Source organism: Lissotriton vulgaris, chromosome 11, assembly GCF_964263255.1.
Source record: "Lissotriton vulgaris chromosome 11, aLisVul1.2, whole genome shotgun sequence".
In the NCBI taxonomy this organism is placed as follows: domain Eukaryota; kingdom Metazoa; phylum Chordata; class Amphibia; order Caudata; family Salamandridae; genus Lissotriton; species Lissotriton vulgaris.
In genome coordinates, this window is record NC_141699.1 from 93,292,771 (window position 1) to 93,314,434 (window position 21,664).

The 21,664-nt window shown below is 43.7% G+C and overlaps 1 protein-coding gene across 1 annotated transcript in view; it reads left to right on the forward strand.

Annotated features, from left to right (window-relative positions):
• Positions 1 to 21,664, forward strand: part of LOC147679023 (solute carrier family 2, facilitated glucose transporter member 11-like) — a 572,060-nt gene that overhangs the window by 422,293 nt on the left and 128,103 nt on the right. The window contains exons 8-9 of the mRNA XM_086944707.1: positions 9,246 to 9,356; positions 11,053 to 11,154. Of these exons, the coding sequence (XP_086800833.1) occupies positions 9,246 to 9,356; positions 11,053 to 11,154 (213 nt within the window). The remainder of the gene's footprint in view (positions 1 to 9,245; positions 9,357 to 11,052; positions 11,155 to 21,664) is intronic.

Genomic DNA, 21,664 nt, shown 5'->3' on the forward strand with positions numbered 1-21,664 from the left:
CCTATTGGCTATACCAATTCTTTTTTTTTTTTTTTTTGCTGTTTTGTTTAAAGTTGCCAGATCTACAATAGCTGGACATGGATTTTGTTAACAGTTCATTGCATCAAATGAACTTGTTTTCATTGCTCTGAATGTTGTTTCCATTCTGGTTGTAGGAAGCAGTCATTCCCAAGGTGTTGGGGGCTGCCTAATGTGCGCATGGGTCGAATTTTGCAAATGAGAAAAAGCCTGGTGCAGGCGCAATTTACAAGTGTGGAGTTACTGAGCCCCAGGCAGCATGACTCACTCACACAGGAGTTCATGCACTGCACCGGCATACTCAGCATGGTTTAAGGAAACTCGACCCACTCCCTCCCACACATATTTACCAAGAAACTCTGAGAAGAGCCTGCCTGCTGCACTGACAGCTGGTGGTGTGTGTGCCCAGTGAAAGTGTGCACTGACGGCTGGTGGTGTGTGTGCCCGCTGTAAGTGTGCATTGACGGCTGGTGGTGTGTATGCCTGGTGGAAGCGAGCAGTGACGGCTGGTGTTGTGTGTGCCTGGTGGAAGCGTGCACTGACGGCTGGTGGTTTGTGTGCCTGGTGAAAGCGTGCACCGACGGCTGGTGATGTGTGTGCCCAGTGAAAGCGTGCACGAACAGCTGGTGGTGTGTGTGTGCTTGAAGAAAGCGTGCACTGACGGCTGGTGGTGTGTGTCTGGTGGAAGCATGCACTGACGGCTGGTAATGTGTGACGGCTGGTAGTGTGTGTGCCTGGTGGAGGCGTGCACTGATGGCTGGTGGTGTGTGTGCCTGGTGGAATCGTGCACTGACGCTGGTGGTGTGTGTGCCTGGTGGAAGTGTGCACTGCCAGCTGGTGGTGTGTATGCCTGGTGAAAGCGTGCACTGAAGGCTGGTGGTGTGTGTGCCTGGTGGAAGCTGGTGGTGTGTATACCTGGTAGCAGCGTGCACTGACGGCTGGTGGTATGTGTGCCTGGTGGAAGCATGCACTGACGGCTGGTGGTGTGTATGCCTGGTGGAAGCGTTCACTGACGGCTGGTGGTGTCTATGCCTGGTGAAAGCGTGCACTGACAGCTGGCGGTGTGTGTGCCTGGTGGAAGCGTGCACTGACGGGTGGTGGTGACGCTGGTGGCGTAGGGGAGACCTAATAAAGGTCTCCTCCTATGCAGAACATGTGCGCTGCATAGGCGAGACCTAATAAGGGCACCCCTGTAGCAAAAGTAGCAGCAGTGCTTCTCAATAGCACTGCAATTCCCCTCTCACGTCCCCCATGCCGCTGGGGCTGGTGCATCTGAATTGCCAGGGCTAGTTTGTGTTCCCAGTCTGGCCCTAGGCTCCCTGAACCTCTTATCATGAATCACAACACCACTGCAGTGGAAGGCGGAGGACAAGAGCAAGTAGACACCACTGTTCGTGTGGCCAGTTCTAAGATGGCTACAGCATCAAAATACAGATAGAGACAACTCGAACCTGGGAACCTTGGGACTGAATGGGACTGGTAGGGAATCTTGGGTGGTGAGGTCAGGCAGGGAGCAATCACAGAGGGTTAATGGTTAGTGTCTTATGAACTACAGGCAGGCATTATTAGAGCATCTCCTCCAGAGAGAGAACCCGGCCATGCTTGCAACTCTCCTCCATGACTGCAAAGAGCAGAAACATAAGACACAAATATATAAGTGCGAGCAGCACTGTAAAGGGAAGAGGCACAGAAAAAGACTTCAAGATGAGGGTTTTCACCCCCTAATGCACTGGGTCTAATTCATAAAGGTGATCCTATACTTTTGTGTAAGTTTACTATTTTTTCGGTATTCACAACCTACGCATTTCATTTTACTAATAGTAATTTTACGACTGCAGAGATTCTGCAGGCGGGCGGAGAACTCGGCGCATTATGATAGGACAGGCCTGTCTTTACATATTGCATTTAGAATTTTCATAATACTTAAACAAATAGTGTGACTGAACATGGGTCATATGCTTTTCTAAATTAAAGGGAATAATAAAACTACTTTATTAAGTACATTTTACGTGAAAAGGCCTCATTATTTCTTTACCCCAATCAGTGTGGTTTCCATGCAGAAATAACATTCAAGTCAGTTAGTATTAATGGTGCAATTTGTTCCTGTTGCCCTATCCAATTTCTATCCAATCACAGGACAGGAGCCGTGAGCTCAAAGGCCTGCTAAAAGATTTCAGTTACATGTATGAAAATGCCCCAGGATTATGTGCTGAGAAGGTTCAGCTTCAAGGGAGTTCAGCTTCTTTCAGATGCTTCTGATGTAGCAGCACTTCACCACTGACAATGAATAACCAAATGTCCCAATAGTTAATGTTTAAATGACGGCGCTCTAGCACACATCACACAAATATATACTGTACACTGTAGTATCCATGAATAATACTCGACAAACTCTCATGTCAGCCATAACATTTGAAAAGCAGGGTGAATGTGTCATGAAAATTGTGAGAAGGAGGTAAATGATGGAGCGTTTTTGACAGAGACAGTACTTACCCGCTGCCGTGAAGGGAACGGCTCATCAGGCTTACCTTGGGGTTGCTACTACTCCGCCGTGAGGGGAACGGCTCGACACGCCGCACCAGCAACATCGCCGCCGTGAGGGCAGGGAACTCGAATTCCCAGGTGCCCCTGCAGTTGTAGCGCGCGAGAGACACCAGCAGAGCGCCCGGAGGCGCGTTAAAAGAGTGGAACGCCTCTCACCCCGCGAGTCGCGCGCGGGAGCGCCCGGGCGAAGCCCGCGCCAAGGGTGGGCACGTTTAAGCCCGTTCAAGACCAGAGAAGGCCGGGTCGGGCCACCCCCTTTCCATCTACCACTCAGCTCTTCCCTGTGAGTACCTTGCCTATGCACATTGTTGTAGTTCATAGGGAATTTTGCCATGCCTCCCAAGGAGGTCAAGGGGAGAACGGATGCTGCCAACTTCACGGGAGCAATGGACCAGTTCATAACGAGAATGAATAGCGTTGTTGATGAGGGAACTACTATAATGGAGCGACGTGTCTCTCAGGAGCTGGCTATTGCAAGAAGGTCTTCAATGGGACACATTGCGATTGTGCGGACTCCTGATAACTTAAATGTTAATAGTGGTATAAGTGCTTCTCCAATTTTAGAACTCCCCACCCCACAGCTTCCCACTTGCGATTTGTCACAGGCTTCACTTAGTAGTCAGTCCACGGCCTCAGAATCATTATTGTTATCCCCCCAAAGGTTTCCTTCTGTGCCTAACATAGTTAAGGTGCATAATACTAGGCAACAGTGTGGGAGAGACCTGGGGGAGATCCCAAAAAACAAGCAAGGATTAGTAAATAACACTGGTGGGAGGAAAAGAAAAGCCCGAAAAGCCACGAAAGAAAATCCACTTACCCTGGAGCAGCCTGCTGCAAACCCTGTCTCAGGCTCAGTTGACTCTTCCCTGCCATGCAGGGTGAGCCAGGCAACAGGCGATTTGCCTAGCCAAGGGGAACGGGAGGGGGTGCCGTAGGTTGAGTCAAACGCCATCTATGAGACTCTCAGGCTCTTCTTAGTTCCATTAGAGGAAAGGCTGAGCAAGATTGAGGTCCATTTAAAAAGGATTGAGTGTGACCTCAAGGGAATTGTAGAATCCACCATAAGGGATAATCCCTCTATAGCTACTAAACCATTGGCTAAAACCCGCAAGGAAAAGGCTGCTGCACCAGCCACACATAAAGAAACAATAGCATCAAACACAGCCCCTCTGGCTCCACCTGCACCTGCAGTCACCCCCCTTATTAATGACTCAGTCCCTGTCAATTTAAATAGTTCAAGTAAGCAAAAACATAATCCACCACAGGATGTGACAAGTGGGGAGGTCCCTGCTACTCAACCTAATATGGGCAAAAAAATTAAACTTACCCCCGGAGGTTAGTCCACTCGTGGTACTCCTAGCTGGGGTACCAAGGCTGGGCAAAGATGAGGTGGAAAGCCCTACAAAACTTTGGAATAGGGTTGTACATTGGCTAAATACGAACAGACCCCTGCCCCCGCATCTTGTTGGCAAAATACGTATGATTCGGAGGGTACCATGGGTTGGTCATTTGGCTAAAAATATAAGGGGCGATTGCATCTTGATCAATTTTAATAATACTAGAATTGTTGATTATATTTGCAACTGCATATACCCTAGTACAGGTACGACTATTCATTCTCTACCATTGACCTACTTTTATCCTCCAGGTTATTTTACCCCACAGTTAGATGGTTGGACATTGGTACAGCGGAGCGGGAGGGGACCACCCCAGGGAGGATGGCTTATGCCCTCCCTTCATATGGACACTATTTTCAACCACAACCGCTTTGATTGTCTGGAGGCTGTTGATTGACTCGATGTTGGAGCAAGAGAACTGAATAATCCCCCTTCCCCTCTGGGTGGATGTTCTCCCGACTCACCTACATTACGACAGCCCGTGGGGCTCGAGCTCCCAAATCTAGCCCTGGACACTTTGAGTACCTCTAATATAGCCACCAGCCAGGTCTCAGGTGAAACTTCATGTGTCCCAATTTCCAACAAGGTTCATATTAACAATCTCAAACTTGTTTCATGGAATGTGGCAGGTCTGCGAAACAAGCTTTCACTACCGGATTGGAATAATTTTATTGATGGGTATGACATATGTATGTTTCAGGAGACATGGAGCCTTGAACCTCTATATAAGCAGGGATTTTCTTGTTTTCATGTACCTGCTACTACGGTCGGGCGTGGTCATCCTTCTGGGGGGCTTATGGTATGGGTACAGGTTGATCTTAATCTTAAGATTACTCACCACACTTGCTCATCTCTGGATGTTATGAGACTTTCTATTGGGGGTATGAATGGTGTCCCCACTTGGGAATTCTTTAATATATACGCTAGAGGAACCCAAGGGGGGGAAAAATCCTCTACTATTGACATTGTATCTGATCTGCTTAAATTGTGTTCTCCTGACTCTCTAATCCTGGTTGCTGGGGACCTTAACTGCTCGTTTGAACCTTTGGCAGTAGATGACATCCTAGGGGTGCATGAGGACGATGCCCAATGGGGCGTTCCGCCCCTTTCCCTCACGCCTGTGAGGAGATGGTCTCCAGTAGTCATTCAACTGAACGCTCTATTGATTGAAACAGGTTTAAGAGCTGCTATTGGCCGTACCATCTCCGATGTTCATGGGGCAAACACATACAATAGAGTATTGTGTGAGAGTAGGATTGATTATATAATGGTAGACAGGAGAGCTTGGAAATCAGTGGTAGATATGGTCATTATACCATCAGTGGAGAGTGACCATAACACCCTGTCCATCACACTGGTGGACCCGTGGCAGAGAAGGGAACTTACTTTATCAAATAGCGAGAGGTTAATAACTAAGCGAATTATACCATCCAATTGCAATAGATCCCTCAAGTGGCCTAAGTTTAGTATGGACGAAACCAGACTGAATGCGCTGGATGGAATCCTTAGCGAGCAATTCTTAAGGCTTTCTGCAGTATGTAATGGCGAGGCTGGGCTTGTAGAGGTAGAAGCCATTTACACTGTTACTATGGATCTGATTGGCAAACTGTTCATAGTTCCAGGTAAAAAGAGTTTGACAACTACCAAACCAGTGCAGAAATGGTTTGATAGTAACTGCAGAAAGATGAAAAATAAATTAATTCTTGAAATTAAATCATGCAACCCAGTAGTTGTTCAGCTGGCCAGACTGCACTATAGACAAGCTATAACAACAGCTAAAAGGGAGTGGGAAGAATCCCATTGGGAAAGCCTCAGAGATGCAAGTAAAAACAAGAATGGTGACCTATTTTGGGCCTTAGTCAGAAGATCGAATGGTTGTGATCCGGATCAGATCCCCAACCATATCACAGTTAGTGAATGGTTTGAGCACTTTAGTAAACTCTATGGTGGTAATGCACTGCCCGGAGCCCCAGGACATTTGAGCGGTGCCCTGGATGTTGATTCTGGACAGGCTCCTATCATTAGAGTTGACAAAAAAGAGGTCCTGACTGCAATAGCTAAAATTGTACCTGCTAAAGCCCCAGGGCAGGACGGTGTGCCGGGCGACCATTTTAAAGCCAACCCCGACGGCTGGGCAATTTACTTTGTAAACTTGACAAATGCACTGCTGGAAGGTTCACCTGTTTCGAATTCATGGAAGGCGGCCGAGGTGATCCTTAATTACAAGAAGGGCCCCAGGGAGGACACTGCCAACTATTGCCCGATTAGTCTTATAGATGCGGGGCAGAAATTGGTTGGCAGGGTACTTTTGGAGAGGATTCTTTCTTGGGCTGAGGAGAATAACATCATCTCACCCTTTCAGGCAGGTTTTAGGGCTTGCACAGGCACTGTAGACCAAGCATTTAGGCTGGTACTCCTATACTGGAAGGTGGTTACTATTAGCAAAGGCGGCCTTTATCTGGCATTTATTGACTTAAAGACCGCCTTTGACCTGGTCCCCCGAGACCGCCTCTGGCTGATCTTGGAGGAGATGGGGATTCCTTCACCAATTTTGAATCTCCTGGCACGTATGCATGATGGTACCTATGCCCGTATTAGATGGGGATCACAAGAGCAAAAAACTGATAGAATCCCTGTGAATCGAGGAGTAAGCCAGAGTTGCGTGTTAGCCCCGACACTCTTCACGTTATTCGTGAATGGTGTAGTCTCTTTTTTGCTCGAAATAAATGCCGATGCCCCGGCCCGGCGGGTGACAAAGTCCCCGCTCTCCTCTTTGCGGACAATACATTATTGGTATCAAAAACTCCTGCAGGATTGCAGAAATTGCTGGACCGCTTTTGTCTGTTTTGTAAGCTCAGGGGCCTCGTCATAAATACCTCGAGAACTAAGCTCCTTTATCTTAATCCAAGTAAGTCATCCAGATCCACCCTTTCCCTGGATGGGGTGTCACTGGAACGCGTAAAAGAATTCGACTACTTGGGAATTAGAATCTCGGATAAATTAAAGTGGCAGCCTCACATTGATAAAATGGCACTAAACCATAAAAGGGTAGCCGGAGCATTAGGGAGAGAACATCGTACATCCATTTCTAAGCCAATTGCCCCTGCTCTGGATATTTACGCTGCAAAAGCTGTAGGCTGCGCCCTTTATGGCGCAGAGTTGTAGGGCTTTGAGTGTGTTGATGCCCTGGTCACCTCAGAGAATACGTTTTTTAGGGAGCTGGCATAACTTCCGAGGGGTACTCCTATCAAACCTCTATTGAGTGACCTGGGTCGCGGCTCTAATATTAAGGAACTAGCCAGGTAATGTCCTCTTTTATATTGGGCTCGGTTATTGCTGACCCCGGAGCTCTCAAGGTATTTAGATGGTCTGAGAGAAGTTGTGAATCTCCATGATGCCCACAAAATTAGCTGGATTCGTAATATAAAGAGGCTCCTGCTCGAATCTGGCTTGCCAACTGATTGGGAGCCTGGGGTCTCTTTATCCAAGGTTGAAACTAAGCGAGCCGACTGGATATGCGTTGACGATCAAGAACAAAGGGACCCAAACCCAGGTAGGCTGACTGAGGCATTCATTCAGACAGCATAAATTAAAGCCTCGCTTGGAGCCCTACTTGGATTTCATTACGAAACCAAGAGACAGATCCCTCTTTATCCAGTTTAGGCTGGGAACACTCCCCCTCCGCGATTACACCTGTAAGTGGAAGCCCCATACCAAACCCCTTCTGACTGCCCATTCTGTGAAGGTGTCACTGAAAACATCCCTCATGTCTTCTTTGTATGCCCAGCCTATGGAAAATCCAGACAGAAATGGCTCAAACCTGTGTGTCTGTTGCTTTGAACCAGGGACCATTCCTCTGCACTCAGAATCCTTAAGGCTGACACTAGCACAACCTCACAACCTTAGTGTGTGGGGTTGGCAAATTTTTTAATTGGGCCTGGCTGATTAGCTTGAAGGCTACTAGATGACTGTAGTTTTAGCTGAATCCTTTTAAAATATTCACAAAGCTGTTAAAGTTTAATATGTTTTTTAAAATATTTATTGAAATATGAATGGTCTTATATTGTAATCTATTTTAAAAAATTGTAATGCTAATGAATTCTGGTTTTATACTTTTATGTGCTTTTATGATATTCTGTATATCGAAATAAAGCTTTGATGATGATGATGATGTAAATGATGGAAGGAGACAATGGCATATCAATGTGGATTGTGTAAGGAATTGGTAAAACGTAAAAAAGAAATTGGGAGTACGTAGAAAAAAATTCACCAGACACTGCAGCCATATGATTAAAAACTCCAAGAAAAACTAAACGATTAATAGAGTTGACGTTTGGATATGAGATGGTAATAATACAGCTTTGGGAAAGATGCGAAAATAGATATTGCAGCATTGGTGGTTTCAGCACCGTGTTGAATTGTGGATGTAAAGAGAAAAGAAGAGTGTTCTTTGGTCAAACAACTTGTGTACGTAAAAACAATGTGGCTCTTAGTCAAAATATCAAGCACAAAATATTGTCATATAAAAATATTGTAGCCAAAATGTACCACAATAATCTAAATTAAAGTAAACATAGATATGTATAGATGTACTATTTTGTTTTACTCCACATCTATGTCCCTTTAAGATAGTTTCAATATTTTGGCTACAATATTGTACAATATCGTTGTAGTGCGATATTTAAGATATGTTACTCTGGTAGAATACCAACGAGATACATAAATAAATAATCAAATTACATTTGAGCATTAATAAACTTTCAGAACAACAGCATAGCATTCTGGCATAAAAGAATGCAAAATAACATCTAAACTAGTGCCATGGAATATGTAACTCCTGCTTATAAAGATAATGGCATGCATTATCATGCATGATTAAGATTTAAAGATTGCAGAAACCTCTATACACTACCAGGGTGCTGTGAAAGGGTGCAGATTGTACAGTAGATGGTAGAGGATGTTGGAGCACGGGGGCAAATGTACAGGAAGTGGAGGGAAGTGCACATAGGTAGTTACAAAGAGAGGGCAAAGTTAAAGCATGGAATGAAGTGGTGAATCAGGGTGATCAGGTCAATGCTGCAGAGCGAGGCTGGGAAGCCACCTAGCAGCTGAGGGAGCCAGGGTTTAACACAAGATTTACCAGGCAGCAGCCCTGGATGTCTCTTCGAGCAATAAAGAAAAGAGTTGCTGGAATGGAAAGAATTGTTGTATCGCCTCAAATGTCTTGAGTATGATGCTTCTGTCACACAACACTTCTGGCAAAAAAAGTATAACTGTGTCTTTCAGATCTACTTCTACTCCTATGACGTGTTCAGTAAAGCCGGCTTCTCTGAAGACCTGATCCCATACATAGGGCTGGGACTTGGAGTCTGTGAATCCTCCGCTACAATACTAAGCGTAAGCAGCAACCCATGAGTCTACATCAAAATATGATCTCTTCCACCCATTAAAGGATAAACATGAGTACTGCTCCTAAAATGCAATGGCCGATGCCACGTGCTAATGAATGAATGATTGAATGTGACTCAGTACGTTTTATCATTATTAATTGCACATAAAGGACATGACATGGACTTAGGCAGTGACAACAAATCCTTCAATTTATGAAGGGGATGACAATTCTGAAGGGAAAGTCATTAGTAGAAACGTTCCCCACCATCAGATTATCACTTTGGAGAAACCTTTACCTATTAGCTCACTCTCAAGTAAACAATGGATTTTCATTAGTACCTAATTCTAAATCATGCCTAAACATTCCGTCTGTTGAAGACAATCTATGTTCTGCATAATCGTTAAAAGCCCTCCCTAAATCTTGTGACACCTTTATTTATTTGTAATCATAGAATGATGCTTTCTTCGTTTATATGCACTTCCATGACATTTGTTGTGGGATGAGCACCTACTTCAGAGTTAGACAGGATGTGGAAATCACTCACTTTCCATTATAAACACTCCAGTATTGATGTAGAAGCAGTTTATTTGCCCCTGTGATGCAATTAGTGGATCTACTGTTAAGGAATCAATAGTTACAGGTGAAAGCTTCTCACCCATTTGTAGCACTAATCTGAATTGTGAGAGGATTGTGATCACCATCTGATAGACCTCAGACTGGAAAGTGTACTTGTAGTATTTGATAGAAAACAACATATAACCTATTATACTACACACTTGCCTAGCATCACAAGTATTTCACAATAGTGTGGCTTCAGTGAAATGCCCCTCTGGTTGCAGTGGTTGTGGATGTCCATATCTTCTTTTTAAAATTCCTTTGACCATCTGCCAATGAGTCTGTAACTTAGATGTCCAGGATGACACATCATTCTAATTCGAATCCAATATATTAACCTGTTGCCATGAAAAAAATCTTACCTTAACAATCCCTGCACAGAATGACTGCAGTTGTTTGCATTTGATGGCATATCTTGCAGCAAATAGGTAATCAATCAAATTGAAAATATGACGGAAGTGTGGCGAGCAGTGCTTAACATTTTTGTTTTTAAATTTATAACTGAATAATTTAGAGCTAAAAGAATTTTGCCTCCCAACAAAATTGTAGCGCATGTATGGTGTCAAATTGTGGTGCAATGGCATAACTTTTCGAGGGTAGACTAAAAGAAGCTCAAGCAGTGAGGCTTCAGACTGTTTCCTTGACCTTTCTGAATGGCAGATAGATCAAACAATAGATTATAATCCAAAGGACATATCTCTTCTCTGCAATATCGACCATGTCATGCTCTAACCAAATTTTAAATATTTTATTGGTACATTTCCAAATTTTTGCTGATTGAAGCCCAGAATCCTGTTAATTTTCGATACAATGGCCATAGATTTGATCACAAATGCCCAATGCTGAGTAGGGTAATTCTGGCATTAGCCTAATCGATTTGCAATAGGTCTTTTGTTCCTCATTCGTACGAGACCAAGCTAGTAAACCCCCAAAAACTCAATGGATTGGTACACCTCCTTATAATAATTAGGTGAAAGTTTGATGCATTACATATGTGTGCAGATTCTGGTATTGCATCTTAAGTCATACTAACTGTGCCTCTGTGTCACAGATTATGATATCTATCTCACTTCTTTCCAACACTAGAGTTTCCTCATTGAGAGGTTTGGCAGAAAGAGTCTCATACTGGCTGGGTATGCTCTCTTGACACTGGACCTGGTGCTGCTCACTATCAGTCTCTCCTTGCAGGTAAGATACTTCTGCTGTCCTTTCTCTCATCTACACACACAATACAAATTTAGTATATAGATGTGTGTGACAAAAGTGATCTTGGAAAATCTTGTTGTCTGTCTTTTCTGCTTGTGCTCACAACACAATCTCAAAAGACAAGACAAAATGATACCTGACCATTGCTCTTTAACACATACATTTCTTTAATAAGTAGAAAAACCAATGTGTTATGATCTATCAACCAAGAACGGGATGCTGAAATTAAACAAATATAACTTTGAGTTTACATCTGAATCAAACCCTCCCTCTCCTGTGCATATAACAATGATCACGTACCATTTTCATAGGTGAGGTGCAATCTTACTTCGCCAGCGTAGACAGATAGGCTCTCCTGAATACATGAATTTTGCCACCGCCAAATTGTTGAAGACCTTCTGAAATTCTGATTCTGCGTCTGTCTAATTGTATAAGTGTTGTTGCAACCCTGCACATTCTGAGAACTTCTCCTCTTATATAATTCACCATGTCTTTTAAGATCTGACACCATAGGACAACATCATGTATGACCATATCAAAAACAGTCTCCCTTATGTTGACTTCAAATATATCATCTCATCAATCAGTGTCAGCTCTGAATGCCTCCCAGACTTTCTATTCCTTTATGTTGGTGATCTGACAGGGCTTCGCCTATGCAAAAAACCTCAAATTGATCCCCCCTTTGTAAGAAATTGGGTTATTGGTTTGGGTAGGGGGTGAATGTAGGAAAGTGCCCTATTTATTTCTCACTGGTACTGATGTTAGTGCACTGGGACCCTGCTAACAAGGCCACAGTGTCTGAGCTTCTGCTCTAAAAACAACGTAAATGTCTAACATTGCCCCAATTGGTTCCACTGTGAGTCCCAAGTAAGTGGTACCCCTGGTACCTAGGGCATTGGTATTGAAGAGGGTCCCTATGGGCTGCAGCAGGAATTATGCCACCCAAATGGACCCACACATAAACTGCACACAGACTGCCAATGCAGGCTGCATGAAATTGTGCAAGCCATTTTTGAACCCACAACATGGCACACTCTCTGTGCACCATGCCCAAGGACACTGCATGTACTAAATGTAAGTCACCCTTATAGCAGACCTTGGATCCATCAGGCGGGGTGCTTTCTTTTATGTGTTAGGCAGATATGCCCCTGTGCTGTCAAGTTTGATTACTGGATATTACAAGGGGTCAGGGAAGCTGTCTTAAAGGCATATACTGGGGACTGGTCATTTTGAGTAACCCAGTTACATGATGGCTTCACTGATACCAATGGTGTTTGGTATCAAACACCTTGTCTTAATAAATCTGTCCTGATGCAAGTATTGGATTTATGAAGACATGCACCCAGAGGGCAACTTAGAGGTGCCCTCACAGGCTTCCTCCAGTGTACTTGTCTCTACAGACGAGTTTCTGACCACCTGGAGGTGAGAATCCGCACTCTCAGAGGCCAGAAACAATGCCTGCTTTGGAGGAAGGTGTTCACACCTCCTCCAGCAGGATGGCTAGTGATTTAGCATATAAAGACTAGAGGCTTCAAAGCCAATGCGGCCTTTGATATGCGACCCTGGCTTCATCCAGACCAAGCTCGTCAAAAAGCTGTGCATCTTCCTAAGCCCATAGAGGACTACCTAGCACTTCAACAACCAAAAATGCATCTCCTCTGGGGTGGAAGAGCCATACCTCTGCAGCTGCAAGCACTGACCCCACTTGCCCTGTACTTGGACTTACCATCCATCAGGGCCACTGAGGGAGCAACTCACCAGGAAGGAGTCTTTGCTGCTACAGAAGGTCAGATCCCCTCCCTGCCAATTTTGGAGATGGCAGACACTTCAGAGGTTGCCCAGCACCAATACATACCTGTTAATGTACAACTAATGCCACTGTGTGAGAAGGGGATGGGGTCTTGGAGGGACACAGCCTCATGCCACATGATACCTAAGTGGTACTCTGCTCCTCACTAAGCCCCTCATACTGTCCCCCAAAAATAAATACAAAGGTTTATTGAGGCTGTTGGCCATGTCCTGTGGTATTTTCACACCTATTAATGGTCATCAGCTGGTTACTGCCTCTGGAAATCCACTACTTACAGTGGTTATCAGGTTGTTTTTCCTGTCACCATGTGATTTTGGCTCTTCATCTGGTGACCATATGAAGGGAGCCGAAATCATATAACACACTGTGGCACAGTGTGAATTGGCGGGTCTGCCAATACCCTGGTTACTGGAGCATTTGCTGCAACCAAGGCTTGTTCTGTGTGTAGTCCAGGCACCACCAAAGCCAAAACCAACCTGCTGATGAGAGACTTCTGGCTTACCAAGGCCAGCAATGAAAGTGTCCCTCCTGTCCTGTTTTCTCTCTCTCTCTCAGAGCCACCCAAGCCAAACGAGAGCCTCTAACTACAGTGACCCATCAGCAAATACATCTCTGTACCCAAGTCCCCCCGCCCTTGTTCACAGTACCCAACTGTGTCTCTGTGCTCCAGAGACCCTCAAGAGCTGAGTCCCTCTTTGGGTTCTGCCGGACTTGTACCCCCTTGCAGGTACCTTTGCCCTTGACTTTACTGTGTAGCGCTCAAGACTACCAACATGACCAACATCTCTGCACTGGGAGTATCCTTCTAAACTGCTTGCAAGTGTATCTATGCAGCATATGTTTCTCCCATAGATTACATTACCGTGTACGAGGCTAATACCTCAAAACTGTTATTTGACTATGTTCTATCACTGCAAAAAATAATTTATTTTTCTGAAAGTATTTACCTGATTCTGATGATCTTGGTGTCTAAAGTAATATTCAATTTAAACTTTATTTCGGTCTCTTAGACCATAAAAGCACCTTTTAAAAACATTCCCATTATACATTCTGTCGAACAGCTGATTTTAGCACATGGCGGGGCATTTAAACACAACTACATAATCCATTCTAAATACACAATTTAAGAAAGCTAAATAGCTACATAAATACATAAAAAGTTTTTTTACAAATATTAAAAATAGGCAGAATATTTTTTTTTTAATTCTTCGGTCGCCATCATTACAATTACAACATCCAAGTTATTTGATATCTCCACCAGGTATGGACATTAAAGAGAGAAAAATTCATCACTGGGTTATCACAATTATTAAAGTGCATGTACAGGGTATGTAAAATGTTTACTAAAAATCTACATACTAGGCTATTACAATTTCAAACCGTTTTTTGCTCCTATGGTATTCACATTAAATAGAAATCTGCTTACACCAAAAACCACCAATTGTGTAGTATCTGTCCTCAATATACACTCAGCCTCTCTGCAGTGTCTAATATTTAAATTATTGCAGAGAGGTTTTATCCATTTTTTCCTCGGAATGTCGTATCGAGGGCAAAAAAATTATATGTGTAAGTCATCTTTCTTGACCTCATTTGTGCATAACATGCACTTTTCATGATCTTTGTCATCACAATTACTACCCCATCTAGATTTATTAGCATTTGTTTGTAAAACCCCATATCTAAATTTCAGATACAAGGATTTCACAATTTGGGGGCATACCTCATCTAGAAATGGTTCAAACTGAGCTGTGTCTTTAAATAGGAAGAATGTTGATGATAAAGAGCCCAGACTAGAGTAATATATAAATCTGCACTTGGTATCAGTTTTTTATTCTTGAATGTGTGTCCCATTTATTGATTCTATGTGTACCACAAATGCTTAACACTACCCTCTAATAAGCCAAAGCTGCTCAATCACACTGCAACACATAGAGCACATAGGAGTGTGGTATCGAATTTCAGTGAGTCTGCATATGCCGCAAGTAACTCTTTGACATAGAACAGAAGTTTGCACGAAAACTGGAATACAAAAGAGTTGTTTATTAGGACCCCATGGGGTGGTGGTACATTCGAACAGCACCCTTTGGTAATGCAAGAAGTATCACCCCGAACAGAAGGCACGTGGTTCTTTTATACACATCCACTAATGTGGCAAAGGGGCGGCACACATATAAAACGGTTTTATGTACATATAAGGACATTTGTTGGACACATCCAGCGTGTGGGAGGAGTTTAACAACTTAACCAGTTTGAAAAAACATCTTTCATCTTTTTTTTGAGCAATAATTCGGACTGGAAATTTTTGTGATAATCGCCTACCTCTAGTATCACTACTCTCTACACCTTTTTTTTGTATTGTGACGGTTTCCCCTTAAAAGTATCTATTTAGGTAATGCCGGCCCATGTTCCATACTATAATTACGTAACAGAGCTGGGCAAGGGGGGACTCCTTAGAGAGACAAATCTGGCACCAACGGCCAGGTTAACTAAGGGGGGGTTTCCATGGAGGGGTGGGGGGGGAGGGGTTAAATTGTAAAATATCCTCATCGATCAGTCACCGTTCCACACTCACGAATCCTACCAAATACATCTTTGTTTTGTTTAATCCGCCTTGGGAGATGTAATTTTTATATCTACCTAATGAGTTGGGGTAGGAGTAAGGACATCAGATGATGGGAATACAATTCTTGTCCTGGAATGTCAATGGCCTGCGTGTTAAGAGTAGAAGGTATAGAATATTACAATATTTGAAGGACTCTCCAGCGCAGGTTATCGTCATTCAGGAAACACATATTCTTCAACAAGAAGTGAGGGAAATGTTGAGTAAAATCAGATGGGTAGACTGTTTTATTTGTACCAATCACAATGCGAATATTCGGGGTATCCTAATTATTTTCAAAAAACAAATAAGAGCACAGATTCTTGCCCACGAGGAAGACTTCAGTGGTAGGTGGCTATACGCTAAAGTTAGTCTAGAGGGTAGACCATATAACTTGGTCGGCTATTATGGACTCAATCAGGATGATCCCTCATATTTGAATAAAATCCAGAGCCACCTCCTAACAACTCAAGGTCCAATATTCTGGATGGGAGATTTTAATTTGGTACTCAATCCAAAATTAGACAAATCCCCCAACTCAAGGGCAGTAACCTATAAGAAATCTAGGCAGGCGTTGGGGGTTGTTATGTCAACGAGGGAGAGAGCAGCCGATGCACTTGGCATATCATACCACAATCACAAATATAACCAAATATAACCACAAGTCGAGAATTGATTCCGCTCTTTTCAGTTACTCATTAAGAGACCCCCTAAAGGACCTAACATACTTGCCCTCGCACTTATCAGATCACTCTGCTATATTTTTCTCTTTACAATTGGTTCAGCAATCCTCTCAGACTCAATGGTCATTTGACCGTACGATTCTCTTAGAGGATGAAGAAACTGACCTCCTCATCCAAGAAACAAAATTTTTCATGGATACCAATACAAACTCTACTCAGTTAAATATAGTATGGGAGGCCTATAAAGCTTACTTGCGAGGTCATATCACTAATAGGGCCTCTTATCGAGGGAAAACATATAGGGCAAAGATCGCCAATATCGAAAAGGATATTGTATCCCTGGACCAACGTATCGGTTCTGGAAATGGGACTAATATGGAGCAGAAGCAACGTAGAGATTTAAAAGAGAAGCTAGATAATATTCTTCAAGAGAGGGTTGCACTGAGATGGGAAGCAAGTAAGCTCTCCAACTTTGAATACGGTGAATCCGCGGGTAAGGTCCTCGCATGGAAAATTAAATCTGATCAGGCCAAAAAAACATATAAAGCACATCATTGTAGAGGGGGAGACTCTTGAAAGATCTTCTATTAGAGATATTGGAGATGCATTTCGGGAGTTTTTCCAGCAAATCTATAAGGAGGAGACCTCGGAGGACCCGATATCAAAATCTAGATGGTTGGAGAAGATTACTCTTCCCACTCTTAGCCCAGAGCAAAGTGACCGTCTTGATAGGCCTATTTCAGAGGAGGAAGTGAGCGAAAGTATTAAAAAGGTGAAGCGGGGTAAAGCAGCAGGCCCTGATGGCCTTCCCGGCGAATTATTGCGAGTACTGGCACCCAAAATAGTTTCTGTGCTCACAAGACTCTTTAATGACATCTTAGTAAACGGTGCGACCCCTCCTAAATCATGGAGCGAGGCAATTATTGTCTTGATCCCGAAACCCGGGAAAGATCCAGCTAAGTGTGGCTCATATAGGCCAATCTCGCTTCTAAATAGCGATTATAAGCTTTTTGCAGCTGTGCTGGCGAACCGGTTAGGACGTGAGGTTGGCTCAATAATCCGCACCGACCAGAAGGGCTTCATAAAGGGTAGACAACTCTCGGACCTTACGTATGACCTAATTGGGGCAGTGAACATAGCCTCAACGTTCTCTCTCCCTATGGCCATTATGACCCTTGACGCTACTAAAGCATTCGATCGAGTAAATTGGGCATACTTATCGGAGACCATGAAGAAATTTGCATTTGGTCCAAATTTCAATTGGACTCCTATATGCAAACCCCAGTGCAAGCATTATGGTCAATGGTTCATGTACCCAGTCCTTTCGGATTACTAGGGGAACAAGACAGGGGTGTCCACTGTCCCCCTTACTTTTTAACATATATATAGAGCCTCTTGCACAATCCTTCAGGGACGACCTAAGAATATCTTCATTTAAATTCGGCGGATGGGAAAGGAAAGTAGGGCTTTACGCCGATGATATTGTAATTTACACCAGTGATCCAGCAAACGCTTTTCCCATCGTGATCGAAAAGGCCAAGGAATTCGGAAATATTTCCGGCTACGACATCAATGCCGATAAGACGGAGCTTATGACATGGAATATTGCCAATCCGGGCGTTGGGGTGGCACCCTCAATCCGCTACCTCGGAGTCAAAATAACCCATTAATAACAGATGTGGTTCGATGGCGCATGCGTGGACCTTCACCAACAGGCTAAATATAGCCTGTTGCTGGGCAGACCATGTGGTCAACTGGCGAAGAGGTAGGACAAAGAGCATGGTGACCACGAGGTAGTTCAGTTACTCTTAATGGAGGCCGCGAATACAAAATGGCCTCCGCAAACCGGTCAACATAACGCTGAAACACTCGTAGCTTCAGCGAATAAAAACCCTATAGCTGCTTAATTTACAACAGGAGTATTAATTTAAGACCTGTCAACCAATCAAGGTTGTCTGTACTTTTTGCATGGTGTGCCACTACAATGGCGCTACCTCATAAAAAGCCATTTAACTACATTGGTGGAGCAGTGGTGGGGTACATGACTCTGCGTTTGCTGATACCATTTGGTCAATAGGTGTTTCCATGAAGAAATCCACAACTGACTTTAGTCAAAAATATTTTTGCTAAATTTTTAATTTAGGGATTTATGTTAAGTCCCCCAGTCCTTTTGCATTAGACATTTAAAATGTGTACTTGTCAGGTAGACCTTAAAAGTGCATTCCTCTGGTGGCTAACTGTCTTATGTATGACCATGATACTGACAAATTCCCAAGTTGTGACTTTTCTTGAACATTTACTGTAGGTAATAAGAAATTGTAGAAGCTGTGAGTTTGTTAAGTACAATGGGGAGCCCATTAGGGGGTTACTACTTTGACAGAGTTTAAATCATGGATTATCCACATTAATTTATCTTCAGTGAGCTCCTCTTCCAGGATTGCCCGGTCTATGTGTGAAAGGCTTGTGCATTATATGTCTGCCAATAAATCACTGGATTCCACTGCTGTAGCGGTAGAGGCTAGGCAGTATTAGTGGGGGTAGAAAGTAAAGAAAGCACCACCACTCTGTAGGGTAGTTCCTATATTCCCAATAGGCTCTGCGCACTGGAATAACATAAACAATAGTTTAGACGTAGGACTTAGGTCGACTAGGTCTCTAATGCATATGTTAGACTTAATTGTGTGTGCCAGCTAGCTCAGAGGTCACTAGAAACTTTCTGGAATACACTAGAAGGGATTAGCTTCTGACAACCATATAACATGACAACTTTGTTACCCCTGAAATAAGGAATATCTCCAGAGTCGCGGAAACAATAGATAGCTATTTCACTCAGTCAATCGTGCATGCTTTGTTTCACCAGGAGTGCAGAGAAATAGAGAGACGGGCGCTTTCAATAAAAGTGGTTATTTATTGATTAGTCTTCTTTCTCATGCAAGAGAAGTGAATCGCCACAATTGCAATACTTGTCATAAAGTAAAGTGCGTACAGTAAAATGAGTATTATGAAATAATACTGTAAAAGCATTTATATGGTTTCCAAGCCATAAGATACTTAAAATGGATAAAATACATACAATGATAAAATAATGACTAAACGTACTCAACTGGTGTTTCTAAGATACCCCTACCCCGGTGTACCTAACCTAAGCCTAGTACGTGGGAAGGAGTAGATGAGTTATAGTTTTTGCCAAGAATCTGAATCAAGAATTCTCTAAGGGTCTAATCAGCTCCGTACCTTGGGTATAGAATGAAGGAGGTCTTGTATCTCTCTCTCAGGACTCAATCTCCCAGCAACCCCTGAGGGTTACAGGGAAACACCGGAGCTGGATTTCTTGGCAGGAGAAAAGACAGCGTCTCTCTCAGTGCGTCAGCAGGGAGGGTTGGCTTCCTTCGGCACTCACATCAGCAGGGCATCGGGCAAGTAGATAGTTGATCTGCTCCAAACCACTGTGTCTTGCTTAAGGCAGATGTTGATATATTTATACCTGGAAGGTGCTGAGTTTGACGTAAGGTTGGACATAAGACGTTACTAAGAACTCGCAGTTCTTTCAGGACTCCAGGAGTTCTAGGACAAATCAATACCGAAGCAGGGGGAATTCCCGGGCTGCTGTAGGCTTGGTTTGTTTAAGAACGCGTTGTGCTTTCTAGGAGTCTATGGGAGCAGCCTTGCCGTATTTGGACTGCATTGGCTATGACTTAATATGGATATGATTCTTATGCCTTTATAAGGATATGATTTGATATAACCACATAAGGGCATCAATCAGGAATGTTTTAAATAGGGTCCAAGATACGTTGACAACAACTCCTTGCCTCTCCCTTACCCGCTCACCCCTGTCAGTTTTTATTACCAGTAATTACCAGTGATTTGCCCTCTCTCATTTGTCAAGCAAAGCCAGAAGCTTTCCTGTCTCCCACCTCAATGAGGCGGTGTTGGATGGCTCGAAAACTAAACTTTGGCAGCATCAGATGCGGCGTTTCTATATTCCTTTTGCTTTAGGCTTAAAGTGTGCTGAATGCCCTGTTGCTCCTAATCAATAGCTTAAATTCCAGCTCATAGATTTAATGCTTGAGTGTCTTTAACTAAGCACTTTTGTTCTTTGTATGTCTTACAATCAGCGAGAGGCCCTGTCCCTTAACCACTGCCTCTTATGCCTCCTGTAGGGTAAGTCTACCAAATATTAGTTTTCAGTGAAGTAGTATTCTACAGGGTATCTTGAAGTATCAGAAATTGAGTGCTATTTCTCAGAGGTCCAGTTGGTTTTGAAGGCCGTAGACCGCCTATCTTGAGGAATGATCAGTAATATCCCACCCCAAGTGGTGAACCTCCCGGGAGTGGTGGAGTTGATGAACCAGGGTGAGTATACAGTCAATTTGTGAAAAACTACCACATGCCCCCAAATGGAATGTGTAGTGTTGTGTTGTCAGATTGTGGGAGGCCGAGAGCCAACAGGAAGTGAGACAGCAGGCGAGTGGAGGACCCTGTCTGCCAAGGGGGGCCAGCGGTCACTCTCATGACAAAGTGCCACATTAAAATTCTCCTCCCATCAACAATATACCCTCCGACAGGCAGTCGAGAAGTGTACTCAGGTCAGAGAAAGCAGTATCATGCAATCCCAGGGGACGTAGATGGAAATAATGTTAATCAATTTCCCCTCCAAAATTCCAGAGATTGCAACATAACCCCATGTGCATCAGGTCAAGTGTGCTGTGTGATGAGTAGCAACGTAAGGCGCACCAGGATGCCCACCTTTCTAGAACCGGTGGTATAGCCCATGTGGGCCACCATTTTGCGTCCCGATCCAGTGCATGATTGTATTACCTTTAAGATGTGTTTATTGGAGGTAAACTACCTCAGGGGAGTGTTGCTTAATGTATTGTATCACTTACCTTCATTCATTTAATTTTGTCTCCTAGTCCATTGAAGTTCCAGGAGAGCAACTTAATTGTTGGTGTAACTACAGTAGTAGCCATAATAGAGTCCACAGTAAGTGATCAGACTGTGTGTCAGTGGCGGTGTGCTAAAAAAATAGTCTAATAACAGGACACAACATAAAAATCAACTGAAAACCCAAACCAAACCCCCCTACCTGCCTCCCTGAATGACAGACTTTGAACTGCTTGTGACCCCCAACTTTGCATAGTGCCTGTCACCTCCAAACATTATACATACTGCAGGCAGCTGGCAGGTGCCAGTTGGCCCTCTATCCACTCCCCCAGGTTAAAAAGGATATTTTTTACCAAAGTTATGTGACTTCATGTGGAGACCCCTCGCTGCCTACTTCAACGGCAGTCAAGTACCAGATTTCTGGACAACTGACAATGCATTTAAAATGTCTATGCCTATTAGTTCGCTGCCAGCACATGTCCCTCGCAAGGCCATGTTCATAGTGTTCTAAAG